The sequence below is a fragment of the Buteo buteo genome, chromosome 27, assembly GCF_964188355.1.
Source record: "Buteo buteo chromosome 27, bButBut1.hap1.1, whole genome shotgun sequence".
Lineage (NCBI taxonomy): Eukaryota > Metazoa > Chordata > Aves > Accipitriformes > Accipitridae > Buteo > Buteo buteo.
In genome coordinates, this window is record NC_134197.1 from 4740189 (window position 1) to 4754742 (window position 14554).

General features: G+C 45.1%; 1 protein-coding gene across 1 annotated transcript; it reads left to right on the forward strand.

The window, feature by feature from the left end:
• Positions 1–947: 947 nt before the first annotated feature.
• Positions 948–12873, forward strand: LOC142045112 (cytochrome P450 3A9-like). The gene is made up of 13 exons (XM_075058272.1): positions 948–1087; positions 3821–3914; positions 4344–4396; positions 5499–5598; positions 6225–6338; positions 6620–6708; positions 7742–7890; positions 8938–9065; positions 9736–9820; positions 10205–10365; positions 10797–11023; positions 11865–12027; positions 12247–12873. The coding sequence occupies exons 1-13, from the start codon at positions 1017–1019 to the stop codon at positions 12343–12345; spliced, it is 1533 nt and encodes a 510-aa protein (XP_074914373.1). The 5' UTR covers positions 948–1016; the 3' UTR covers positions 12346–12873.
• The last annotated feature ends 1681 nt before the right edge of the window (positions 12874–14554 follow it).

The following is a 14554-nucleotide window of genomic DNA, read 5'->3' on the forward strand; positions in this document are numbered from 1 at the left end:
GAAGATGGCAGCTCTGCCAATAGGAAGGCAATTGCTCATTTCAGAGTTCTGATGAAGCCCTAAAAATGCTGTAGTACACATCTGTGCAAACCATATAGCCTCCTGCCCTAACATTATGGCCACTAACAAACACCATCCAAATAGCCCAGTAATCTTCTCTTAGCACATCCATACCTCTAGGATGCTATCACTTTTCTGCACCGTCCTTACAGGAGAACCATTACAAAATTTGTGTTTTCTCTTTGCTTGTGTCTTTTTGCCAGCTGCTGCAGAGGGGTGGGTGCTGTTTTTATTCATGAGCCATGAGCTGGTGTTTTGGAAATGGTGGTACTTTAACTGCTTACAGTTGTGGTACGACAGTATTTCTCTTACAAAATACCTGGCCACAAACCAGCAAACAAGGTGGACTCTAAAGCCTTTATAAGGGGCAAATTCCTGCCTTTGTTAGAAGCTGCTTCTGACCCATGGCAGGCAGAAGCAGGCAGCACTTGCTCTTCGCAACACAAAGACAGACATTCTAAACAAAATCTTGAATTCTGCCAAAGTTAATTCAGCTGCCAGAAGAGATCTTGTCATATATTGTATGAATAACCTTTTCACTTCTCTTTCCCTTTTGTAAACCAACTCTGACACCTGCTTTGGGATTAAGCTTTTCATTGTAACTTGATTTTATTTATTTTGGTGTAGAAGCCCAGGAGCATTACTCAGTAAGAAGTCAGTTATTACGTACTATTACAACACAGAAACTAGCTGAAACACCTAGCAACGTATGTACTAAAAAATTTGAACCTTAGACAGTTCAGCCAGGCATTTATCTAGCACATGAATCATGTTTTTTCAGATTAGCATACTTTGCTACCTTTGCCTTCCACTCCTGCTCCTTCACGACAGAAGGACAGCCCCTAAATCATGTGATTGGACACAAAAGATCGCACGCTGCAAAACACTCCTATTTCCCACAGACCTGGGACAAGCACATCAAGACAGAACTCAAAGCCAACCAGAGAAGAACCCAAATGAACCTTCTTTCCCTCTTCTCTACAGAGACATGGGCCCTTTTGCTTCTTTTCATAGCCCTCGTGGTAGCGTGAGTAAAACATTCTTTATTGGTTCTTTGCTCATGCCATTTTGCTGTTCTTGCCATTGTTCATTTTCATGCAACTAGTCTGCTGAAGAGCAAACGGGTAGGTGTGATTGCCAGATTTCCATCCTCTAACGAGGCTCTGGAAGTAGCAGAGGAGTCTAAAGACTGTGCAGACCCGTGATCTTGCTCCAAGGTTTGGAGTATTCCCGTGCACCGTTACAATCTTGCCGCTAAGCATCAAAGCAATAATTGAATAATAATGGTGCCAGGCATTCGTTACCAGCAGAGTACTGCCTTCAGCGAGGCTTGTGATCCATTAGGTTATTTTCCACAGAAATACAGTCTAAGGAAGGCTGTGCCTCTCCCTGACTGAGGTTGCCCTATGGAGGGGACCAGGCAGTAGATGACCCTACTGCATGACCCGCAAAGGTGGAGAGCAGCAGAAAGGCACCAGAAAAAGAGCATTCATAGGATGAATTCTTAGTCTCCCAACTCCTTCCATAGTGCCCAGGTAAGATGCTCCACGCACAGGCACCTGGACCAGGAGGGATACTTTGCAGAAGCTGGATTTGCCACGTGCCTGCAGGGACAGCATCCCAAGCCTGTCCCCACAGCCCACCCTTGCTGGGGAAGAAACGAAGCCCAGAGCAAGGTCAGCTCCTTGCTCCTGGCTTTTCAGACAAACTCCAGCAGGCAGAATTGTACCCCGCTGCTTCCGAGGGGCTGTGCTAGTGAGAAAATGCTTTCGTCCACTTTGCTGATACTGTTCGGCGCTGCAGCATAGCAGGGCTGGCTGAAAACCCCCTTCTGCTGGGACATACAGTGTTTCTGCTGGCAGCCCCTGCCAACAAGGCTGGACTGACAAACTTTGCAGTGTTGACAAGCCCTTAGGCAGAGACAGCATGTTGCTAGCCATAAACCTTAACGATTAATGTGGTGCACACAAGCACAATCCATTTGTCTGCCCTGGCAATGCTCCAACCGTGGCAGTTCAGTAAACTCTGAAACTTTTAGCCCTGTTTTTCAAACCCTTTCCTGTGATTTGGATCACTTAAAAGCCTATTTGGGGAAGACTCTTAAAAGAAAGAAAAAACTCAAAACCCCCAAATCCACCCTCCTTCTTGACCCAAACCCTCATATTTCAATAACTCTGTGGCCATCTAAGATTGCTGGTTACCAGACTCCCACCTTCTGCAGCCACTTGCAATTTTGTTGTGGTAAAAGGGATGAAGCCCAGATCTCTGTGCTCTGATATCTGAACTAAAATAAGAATTTCACTGCCCATTAGCACAGGGAGGTTGTTCAGATGCTTCTTGTCCATCTGGGGCAACGCTGTTCCAGTTCACACATGAAGGAATATCAGGCATTTCTGGTTCACATCCATGGTAAGAAGTAGTAATGACTATTCTCTGGCTTTACACTAAATGGTCCTTCTCAGCCTGCAGAAAACCATGTCACGTTTTAGTCATAAGAGCATTAGACTGCGTTTTCCTGGCCATATTTCAAATGGATTAAGCCTAGCCTACGTTCCCATACTGTTTCTGGGCTTTGTAACCAGCCCAGCCTAACATTTGCTGGTCTCCCCACAGCCCTGGCTGCCCATAAACATTACAAATGAGAACCCACAAACTTTTTATATCTAGTACTGAATTAACGTTTGACAGAAAAGTTAAACATTGACAAACAGAGCTCTGTAAAACCTTTCTACACCTGCAAACACCCCATTCCCTGGTTTTTGCCTCCCGTTTGGACCACAAGATGAGGTCCGCTTTTGCGCTCTGGCAGAACCTGTGCTGGGGGGACTGATCTCATTTGGGGTCCCCCAGATTTAGGAAAGTATTACTAATTGCAAGGGAAACCCCCTTAGGTCTCAGCCTAGACTCTGGCTTTTCAGGAAAGCATCCACAAGATGCTGGCTGGGTGGCTGCTGCCACATGGCCCAGAGAGGATCTCTGATAATGTCCTTCTGCCAAACCTTTGCAGTTTTACATCCCTTCTGCAACAAACTGCTCACTTGGGAAGCTGCAGCTACTAACTAAAAACAAATATTTTGAGGAGCTCTTTCAACACAGCCAAAGACAAGCTTCAAAGGGCTGCAGCCCAGGCCCTTTTTGAGAAACAGAAGGCCCCGAGGTAGAAGTAATAACTTTACAGCTGCCAAAAAGGGTGCTTCAGAGGAAAGAAATCTGCAAAGCTGTCAATAAAATCTAAAGAGAAAACCATCAAGACAAGACTTCCTGATGCACCACTGAGCTAACGCTGGGCTAAGGGGAGGGAGAACAATAAATGAAATTAAAGTGCAGCTTGACAAAAGCCTTGTTTGGGACATCACTTCTGGCACTGCTTTGATTTGTCTTCAATAAAAACATGTAAGCTTGGTGTTCCTTCTTCCAACTCCCTTTTCTGTCTCTCCTTTGGTTGGCAATGAGCTCCTCTTTTGACTTTTACTAAAAGCTTCAAGGTCCTGTTTCCACCACAGTACCTATGCCTTTAGGAGACAGCTGCTTTTACATCAAAGTGCTCTCTCTGAAGCTCTGTGTGGCAGCCTTGAGCCTTACCATGTTTATTAAGTAGTTTTTACAGGGTAATTTTCTTTTGGGCCTCTTTTTTCCAGCTCCTGGATGAAGCTCCCCTACTTAGAGCCAAAGGGACATTGCTGCAGTCTCCAGGTTGAGGAGAGCTCGCAGCCCCCGTGCCATGGTGATGTACCGCTCAGTTATCTTTTCTGTCCCACAGATATGGGACCTGGCCATTTGGTTTGTTCAAGAAGTTGGGTATTCCCGGGCCAAGACCTCTGCCTTTTTTCGGGACGTGCCTGGCATACCGCAAAGTAAGTGACTGAAGCCTTCCTGACTCCAGAAATACCCACCTTTGCTCATACAGCTGTAGCTAAAGATACATGGTGATGATAAGTTATCTCCAAATGCCAAGCTCAGCTCTGATGCACAGGTTGTGCAAAGGCCAGCACAGGATAAGGGCTCAGTAACGCAGACCGTGGGGCCTTGCCCTTAGAGCATCGCCAAACGAGCTACTCGTGGGTGGCTGATTTACAGCCGCCCTTTGCCAGTGTCCTGGCAAACAGCTCATTCACAAGCGTGCTGTACATTTACGCTGTCCTTCATGATGTTTTTGGAGAGGAGGAGAACTCAGAAGGCAGCTCGGAACACCAATTTACAGATATTCCTCCCAACCCACCATCTCCAACATCATCCCCTCGACTGCACCGTCTCAGAGAGAATTTTTAAATTGCTTTCCACAGGGTTTCTTGGAGTTTGACAATGAATGTTTCAAGAAATACGGGGAAGTCTGGGGGTGAGTATGAACCACTGATCTTTTCTTAAGGTAAAACTAGAATCCATACAAAGGGGAGAAAAATTCATTAGGAAAGCTCCCTTTTCTCTACTGCAGCCCTGATGGTCCCAGCAGGATGAGTACAGCAACAATAAGGTGCTCGTGGTGGCTTACATTAAAGCCTGATGATTGCAGGGCAGTGCCACTGTCATGCTATGTGGAAATTGCTTTGACCTATACTATGAAAGTTGTTTTAAAGCTGATAACAAAAGGCCCTCACCCGCTCCTAACAAAATCAGCAGCAAAACTACTATTTACTTAAGGGAGAATCTGGAACCAGGAGGTTTACCAACAGCAGAGGAACATGAGTGACTCCCAATATTGAGCGAAGAAGCAGATCCAAAGTCTGCCGACGTCCTCGTGCTGCTGATCCTTACCTGCTGTGGTGGGAGCTAGTGCAGCTATCGTTGCTCTGCTCTGGACACCTCCTATAGCTTTTATCGCTGCTGTTGTAACTCACATAGCCTCTAATGCATCCATCAGTCCCTATAGCAACTTTAAAAAACGGAATCTGGAAAAGATATCTTTACGTAAATGGTGAAAGTGCATAAATCTGCTTAATCTACATCTGTTCCAGGAAAGCATTCAGAACTGGCAGCTTAAAAAGACAAAAACAAGGTTTGAGTTTCATCTCCAAGGCTATTTCGGTGCTGTCAGCCCAAGTCTCCAGACACCCAATTCAAGAACCTGAAAGGGGTTGAACAAGTTGCCTTCTAATACTGTAATGTGTTTAAGTGCCTGGAAAAACACAGAGTCAGGGGAGGAAGTGAAGACACTTGCTTCATTTAGTACGTGGTTCTTTGAGGGTCTGAGCCCTGCTCATTTCCCAGTGAATTTGGAAGGTGTTTAGCCCCCTTTATCATTTACAAAACCAGGTGGAAGAAGGCCTGGGAGTCCTTTTCCATCTCTCCTTTCTCCATTTCTCTGCTTAGGCATCTACAGAACAGCAAGGCTGGTGATGGAGGAGCATTTGTTTAACACATTTTGTTTCATGGGCATCAGCCAAGCCTTGCACTTCAACTGTCTGGGGGTGTTTATCTGTCTCCTCTTCTCCCTCTGCCAGGATTTACGATGGCAGGCAACCTGTGCTGGCTGTCACGGACCCCCAAATCATTAAATCTGTGCTGGTTAAAGAGTGTTACTCCACCTTTACCAACCGGCGGGTAAGAGCAGAAGAATCGTGATGTACCACAGAGTCCAGAAAATAAAGTACAGGAGGAGAGAAGGATGCCAACCACGTAGCGGGGTTCCCATAGGGGACGAGTGCCTGCACTATAGGGATTACTGTAAATGGCCACTGTATGTCACTGTTCCCCTGCCTTACAGCCTGGGGACTGCATACCCAGGCTGGCAGAGGAAGCTCTTTGCCTGCACATCAGAAAAATTCTGCTCTCACACTTATATATATCTCTATCTATCTATATATATATATTAATTTGAATCTGTGTGAGCATTCAGGAATCTGCAAGGGTCCAGCTAGCACATGTGCCACCAGCTGGGATGCAGGCTCTGGGTGGCACGGTTAGGTGTGGGTACATACGTACGGGCGTTGGACTTGTTGGATTACTTGTTCTAGACATGGGAATGGCATCTCACAGATGGTTTACTGCAGGAAAGGGGATTATTTATATATGTGTGTCTTGAGAGAGGCTGTTTGTAAGGTCTTAGCCTGCTGCCAGTAGTAATGCCCTTGAAATAGCCTGGGCAGGGACTTGCATGCTACATTCCCATCCTTGCAAGAAAACCGCTGTCTTTTCTGGGGTTAACGCCTTGCCTTTTTCCCCTCTAGCATGTAGAACTAGCAGGGGTGCTGAACAACGCTATCTCATTAGCTGAAGACGAACAGTGGAAAAGGATTCGTACTGTGCTCTCTCCAACTTTCACCAGTGGGAAACTAAAGGAGGTAAAACACGGAGGAGCAGGTACCAACTAAATCAGAAAGTCAGTAGGCAGTGTTATGAGGTTGAGATTGTCACAGGGGTCTGATTTCATTAGTCAGAGCCTGGCAACGAAGCTGGTCTTTTTAATTTATGCCTAATTTAAAACAAAAAAGGCTTAAAATAAAACCTTAGCAGAAAGATCTTATTTGTAAATATTCATGAAACTCCCTGTAGTCTTCATAAGCCTGTCTTAAAGAAGTAAAATGTACTATACTTATGTGACCATATCTGGTTTGTGTTACAGATGTTCCCTATAATGAAGCACTATGGGGAAGCTTTGGTGAAAAATGTTCAAAAGCGAGTGGAAAAGGACAACGCTCTATCTGTAAAGGAGTAAGTAGCTGCTAGGAGCAGCAGGCTAAGCAGCAAACCTTGTTAGCAAATGTTGCAGTTCATTCGTTACTGGCAACGCAGATTGCTCGCTGGGTAAACCAGACCTCTGAAATGAGGAACAGGGCTACCTGAAAGCCTGGCTGGAAATTTGAAAGGGAAAATTTAAGCTGGGATGTTAGTGAAACTTCCTATAGGCAGAGACCCAGAAAGAAGTCTTCTAAAGGTAATTAGATGGGGAGAAAAATGCTCCAGCACAGCTTTGGGAATCCACAGATCGGAGATAACCCCAAATCCACCAGGAAAACCCAGTTTTCCCCACATATACTCAGGAGCTCTGTGCACCACCTTCTTATACCACAGGACACCGGGGTTGCTGGCCTCTCTGCCCACACCCCAGCACTATGGGATGCTCATCCATCACTTGCCCCATTGCTGGGAGGAGTGGGAAGGGAGGCTGTAGTGTGGCCCTGGGTGTGTCATCCTCATCTGTGCCCTCCTTGCGGGCTCTGGAACAAAACCCGTGTATTTCATCCCCAATTTCAAAGCACAGATGCAAAAGGGGCAGCTGCACACCAGTAGTCACACACCAGCAAAGCTCTCCCCTACCAAAAACCCCATAAGAAGAGGGCTTGGACAGTTTGTAATATTATAGGGCTGTGCTGAGTTGAACAAGACCATTTTCATGGCGTGTTTGAAGCAAAGTGTGTTACCACTCCTCCCCAAGAAGCTAACATGCTCGAGAGCTACATGCTGACCTTGCACTAACCTGTTCATGTAGTTACATGCTGGTTTAAAATCCTCCAAAAAGCTGTCTGATTTCAAAAGCCACACAGGCTTGAAACCAAAGCTCTCTAAAAATCTATCCCTTTCACTGTAAGTGCTTTTCAGTTACCATCTAGCCAATTTCCTTTTCAAAACCAGGGCAGGAGGTCTTACGAGAATTTATATTTGAATGTCACATAGGCATTAGGAAAAAATACATTCACTTGGTCCAAATATTTAAGCACAGCCTATCTTTTCCACCTTTCCTCAGCATCTTTGGAAGCTACAGCATGGACGTCGTCACCAGCACTTCGTTCGGTGTGAACATCGACTCCATGAACAACCCCAAAGACCCCTTTGTCAGAGAGATGCAGAAGCTGGTCAAGTTTGATTTTTTTGACCCACTCTTCATCTTGATATGTAAGTGACTTTTTTGTTAAAAACTTCATTCAGGTGTCGGAGTACTATGGAAGTGTGACTTTAGCGAGCATATCAGAGACTGGTGCATCCCATACATTAACCAATCAACTACTGCTCAGATAACTTCACTAGCTAGGATGGAAATGCTAATGGCTCTTGTCTCATTGTTTCCTCGTTGTTAGCTTCCTGGTAAAACCATGGGAGGGAGATGGGTAAAAGCTTCCTCCACCTTTGGCATCCACAATGCAAGAAACATATGAACATCCCAGCCCATATCCAAATAAGTGCTGGAAAATGATTCAAGCGTTGAAAAGCAAGTTCAGCTGTGCGGCTTGAGGAGAGTGGTGCTATCTGAAATGCATTTTCTGGAAGAGAGTGCTGAGTGGGGACTGTAATTAGATGCAATTTCCTAGCAGTGCAACAGCTTAACAGTGATGGTGATGGACCTTAAATCACTTGCAACCTTAAATCAAGATTAGACACCTTGCTAAAACACAGGGAAAGTTGTGATCTGTGCATAGAGGAGGTTCTGGTGCTGTAGATTTTATGAATCTATACACAAGCTCAAGATCCAGTCTCTACGATGAAGGAAATGCTCTGAAGGGGACTTGAAAATGTTTGCATGAACACAGCATGGCAGTGACATAGCTCAGCCTGAAAAAAGAATTCAGAATTTGCAAAGTTTCTCTTCTGAGCCACATTCTTGTTGTAGTGCTGTAGAATGTACAGAAGTAACCTGTCCTTAGAAAAAAGTGGCTTAGAAAAAGAATGTGGTATATGCTTCCATCATCTCTTAAAGCAATGATTATACTGAGCTCAGTTGTGCCCATCTGACAGAAACTTGAGGGAGGGTTGCATCAAGACAAACTATCCCAAGGGAAGGAGAAAGAGGAAAAAAGGCAAAGTCCAGGCTTTTCCCAGGTAAAGAATTCAGAAAAGGAATAATTTCTCAGTAACATCGTTACTTCCTCAGTAACTTCCATAGCTATCTTATATGAGGTGGAGTTTGTTTACAGTGTGCAATTTTATTCTCAATTTGTTTTTCAGTTGTATGCCCATTCCTTGTTCCTCTTTTGGCCAAGATGAACGTAAGCTTCTTCCCCAGGGATGCAGTAAATTTCTTCATGAGATCCCTCTCCAAAATTAAGCAGGATCGTGAAAAGGAGGCTCACAAGGTAAGTGAGTGTGAATTTGCTAGTAATTGTGGCTGAAAATACACTTAAGTGAAATATAATTAGGGTAATGATATCAAAGGTGAAGTCAAAGTACAATGACTCAACAAAACCCTGAATCTACTTAAGTGTAAACACTTCCTTTTAGTAGTCAGAAAAGCCCCAGCTGACCAGTCCTGGCAGAGAAGCAAGTGGACTTTATACATCCGTGATCTGAAGCTAAATCCAGATAAAGGCTCAGTAGAATTGCACTAAGCTTGGGTTTGCAGAATTTGTAATAAGTCAAAGTAAGAGACTCCCTGAAGAAGATTAGGCAGAGGATGAGAGAGAGCAGAGTAAGCAGCACAAGAGCAGCAATACCACCTTTCAGGGTTGTGCCTTCCCCTCTCACTTTTCAAAAATTGAAGCTGCTTCTTGGCAAAATTCTCCCTTTTAGAGTTTGGATCCCTTTTCCAAAATTCATTCGAGACACTGCTCTCCCACCCAATGGCTTCACAAAAAGGACAGATAGATTTCCAAAATAAAAAGCAAGTGTTAATGTTTTTCAATAAGGAAGTCACGTGCATTTTGGGGACGCTTTCAGTTTAAAAATTATGCTTGGGTTGTGAAATCTGCTTATCTGAGCCCTCCAAGGGACCTGTCACCAAAGAAACTCTCCTGCTTTTCTTCTCAGGGCAGAGTAGATTTTCTGCAGCTGATGATCGAATCCCAGAACTCAACCAGCCACAAGAGCAACGAAGCAAACCACTCATATAAATGTAACAACATCCAAATATGTGTCACAGGAACAGGGGCTGCGGGAATGAGGAGAATATGGGGAGCTGTTTCCCAGAGAAAGGCTCAATGGGTCACCACCACCTCCACTGACCAGCTCCAGGCAGACGTCTCTGTCCCTTGTTGCCAGCACCAGGGCTAAGGGGAATCCCCCGGGTCCTCTGCCAGGGAGTAGGACTGCCGTATCAATCGTTTATACCCGGGAAAATATCTGGCTCCTCTCTCAAATCACTTTTTCGAGACAGATAGCAGTGTAGCTCTAAATATGTGACCAGAAAATAACTGCAACCCCACCCGTTGCTCCCTCTTCCTCGCTGAGACCATCTTCATTGGTTTTGCTCATTTCCCCGCATCCTCTCTCCTCACAGCCCTGACCGACTCAGAGATCCTGTCACAAGCATTCATCTTTATATTAGCTGGCTACGAGCCCACCAGCAGCGCGCTTTGTTTCCTGGCATACGAGCTGGCCATGCATCCCGACGTGCAGCAAAAACTGCTGGAGGAGATCGACACGGTTTTACCCAACAAGGTAAGGGGACATTGAGTGATGGCAAAGACCCTCTGACCCCGCTGTCCTCCTTGTTCAGCCAAGACGATGAGAAATCTTTAGCTCCTAAACACCCTGCCCCTGGGATCTTGCAAGAGCTCTAAGAGGCACACGCTGAGACAACTCAGCCCTGTAGCGATTTTCTTTTGGCAGCTGAAACCTTCCAGGCCACCCCACTGCACAAACCCATTTGACCCACGCACAAAGTGGGTGTGGATTTCCAGGCATTTCCGTCACTCAGGGATGGAAAATGAAATCAACTGTGCAATTTCTACTTTGTGTTTTGTTCTACAGTGAGTCCGAGTCACAGCTGGGGCAGTAGGGTTGGGGACACCCTGGTCTCAGCAGTCGTTTTAGGACAATCCAATCCTCACGCCAACATACCTGGTCACCTTTCTCTTGTCATCCTACAGGCTCCTCTCACGTACGAAGCAATGATGCAATTGGAATATCTTGACATGGCAGTGAATGAAACCCTTCGGCTCTTTCCCCTTGGAGGACGGCTTGAGAGAACCTGCAAGAAAGACGTAGAGATAAAAGGAGTGACCATTCCCAAAGGAACCGTCGTTACAATCCCAGTCCATACCCTGCACTACAACCCCAAGTACTGGCCAAACCCAGAAGAGTTCAGACCAGAAAGGTACAAAAAGCATAATGAAAGGGAAGAAATAGCATGCTTTTTCCTCACATAGTAATTAAGTATTCATCTCTGATTATCTTCCTAACTGTGTTCTTCCTATCTTTTTACAAACAATACCGATGAGTAATTGCAGGCTCATGGGAATGTCATTTTAAGAAGAAAATGAGCTTTGCACTTAAAGCAGGTTTTCAAACAACATAATCTTATTGGGAGAATAACATTGATACCTCACAACATCTTGTACGCAGTTTTTAGGCTTGCTGACAGAGTGGGTAGTTGGTGAGTTTTTGTAACCGCTGGCCATCCTTCTGTATAATCTTCATTGCTGAACCTGTGTCCTTCACACAGGTTTTGCTACCAAATATACCGGAATTGATCCTTCCAGAGTTGCCTTCCCTCCTTGTTTTCAAGGAGGTGATAATTTTCGCCAGTTGGTTATTTTTTAGAATTGGTCTCTACCTCTTGTTCCCAGTAAGACTGAAGCCATAGGCTGCTCCTAACCAAGATGACTCCTGGTTTCTCTCCCAGTAAACACAGCAGATGATAGAAAATACCAGTCACTTTGGGAAAGCATGTTGCCTAGATTTTCACCTTGCTTCCAACTTCTACCAGTCTGGATGGACAGAATTAAAATCAAACACTCAAGTGGGATCCCACCCTGTCCTGGACAAGGGCTCTGACACAGCACTCGATTGCTGGGGTACGCTGAGACACCTTAGCGAAAAACCAAACAAGTCTCTGTAGGGCACCAGCAAGAAATCTCTGGATAACTAATACAGATATGTAGCTTTTTGATGTTTTACTGCCTTCATTTCTTTTTCCCAACCTTGCCATTGTCCAGGTTCAGTAAGGAAAACAAAGACACCATAGACCCGTATATGTACCTGCCCTTTGGAGCTGGTCCCAGGAACTGCATTGGGATGCGGTTTGCTCTCCTGACTCTGAAAGTTGCCATCACCATCATATTGCAACATTTCACTTTCCAGACCTGCAAAGAAACTCAGGTGAGGAGCACGTTACGTTTTGAAACTGGCACGTGAAGAACCGGGTACCTTGTTTCTCACCGCGGGTGCTAACACCCGATGATTTGCACTTTCAGGGGACGTACGCTTTCAGGCACTATGGATCAAATTATGTCCAAATCGTGGCCAAGTGTCTTTCCTTTAATCTCTACTTATTTAATTTGTCTATCTCCAAGTGTGTTTTTCCTCTTATTGTTGCAGATCCCTCTCAAGCTGAGTTCACAGGGATTCTTAAGACCAGAGAAACCGATTATTCTGAAGTTGGTCCCCCGGACGAACACCGCACCTACAGAGGCGTAAAACCCGGCTGCGTCTGCAACAATTCTCCGGCGTCTAATGAGTGCTGTGCTAACAAAGGGAACATGCATCGCAGGAAATCTCTCCTACACGTACAGACACAGAAGAACAGCTCTAGTTAATTCGGGAAGCAATTACTACATATTTACTAATAAACATAGCTGTCAGAAATGTAATGTGGATCACTGGGCAGTGACAATACACAGTCCCCTTAATTTTGATTGCAGAAAACAAGAAATAAATCCAAATGAGAAGCTGATCATCCACTTACTTCTAAGGGGACTTCTCCATCTGGAGAGAAGGAATTACTATCGCATCCAAGAGAAACAAGGTGTGATGGAAATTCAAATCACCAGACCTTGCTGGGCAGGGACGGGTGATGTTCTTCTTGGTGTATTGATGCTTGAAATTTCACGTGTTATAATTGAGATGACTGGTGTGAGACTACATCCTAGTTACCAAACCTCTCTTGTGCCATGTGTTAATTAAACTAAAGTGTGTACAAATACTGTCATTAAAAATGTTTGAGAGCTGCTCTGTGTTGTGTATAGCAGCTGATCACTTCCTATTTAAAAACCGTATTCAGCCTCAACCCTTGAAATTATCCATGTACATTGCTTTCCACTTAATTTAATGAATCTGATCCTTCATTTAATGCGATCAAATCCTCCCATTTGTACAGTATTTTACAAACACTATAACTCCCACCTCTTAGTTTGATTAAGAGGTTGCCTTCAGTTCAGCACTGGCCAACTCTTTCCCACGCCGGAGTGAGAGGACAGATTGCAGACAGCAGCAGGAGCCGCTCGCAGGAGGGGGTGACGGCACTGCAGGAGGGTCACTGCTCCTGCAGAAATTGTCTGGACACAGCTTGTGGCTGAGCCTTGCCTCCCAGAGCCACGGATGGGGTTTACACCTTGCCCGCGGTGGGATGGTAGCCTGCTGCGAGCTGCTTTGCTCTCAAACTGCTCTAGAGCAGTCTATGGCTTGGGCCCGATGGGCTGGTCCTGCCATTAGTGTGGTGCTTTGGCCAAAGGACTTATGCCATCCCTGACCTTATAAACAGGGAATATCAAAAAGCAGGTGGGAGGCTCTCCCAGACCTGAATTTCACACACCAGCTAACGCCAGTATATTGTGCTGGTCCTGACACCTACAATCCAAGGATGCTAGTAAAATGGGAAAGGTCTTTAGAAGAGCTGCAAACCAGATCAAGTCAATCCTTAACTTTCTCCCAGCATCCTTCACTCCAAGGCAATATTTTCCAAATCACGGTCTATAATTTTCTCCCACGGCCACATGCTTTTCTCTTTAATCTGGTAGACAAAACTGCAACGTGACCCAAATGCTGCAATCCAACATAGTACAAATTTATTCAAGAATTCACGTCCATTCTTTAACAACAATGGCATTTAAGGGATTTGGGAGTGGTCAGCAAACAGTGCAGTGGTTTCCTGATCACTGGAAATCCCCAAATCAAAGCTGTCCATTTTTCAGGAAGATACAGCAACATTCATCAGGCTCTAATTCAAGACTAAGCAGCTTGTGCAGTCCCAAAAGGCAGATAAAACAATTATAGTGCTCCCTTCTGATTCATCATCTGTGAAAAATTGTTTGGGTTTTGCTATGTACACAGCAAGGCATATTTAGGAGTGCTGTCAATAAGGCCCTTCCTCAGTTTTAACTTGCTCATCTCTTACCAGGAGTTAAAAATCATCAGTGGAAGAGCCGGGCCTGTCTTACTGCTGTAAAGCTGCAGCAGCTCTGATGGGGAGAGTGTGATGCCCCTGCATGGACAGACTAGTTAAAAAATGCATTTTCCCCATGGAATAACAGTGCTAGGCAAAACTAACTCCAGATTCAAGGGAAAGGAAAGAAAGGGGAAGCTATCGTGAAAGCAGCAAGTCACCTACATGCCAAACAGCTGCTTTGAAGTAAAGAAAAGTCGTTTTGGTATCTCATGAACAAAATCCAGCACCTTGGCATGGTGCTCAGAACCAGAAGGGGTTAATCCAGCTGTACCCCAAGACAGGCAGTCCCTGCCCAGCACGTGGCATCTCCGGGAATGAAGTCATTAGAGTAGCTGTACAGATCATTCTTCCAAATGTGAAGAATGTGACTAATTCTCCAGCTTCAGCCAATTATGACCTGCCAGGACTATCATAACAGCCCATAAATAATGTGTAACAAAATCATGGTAATGAGTCTTCTAG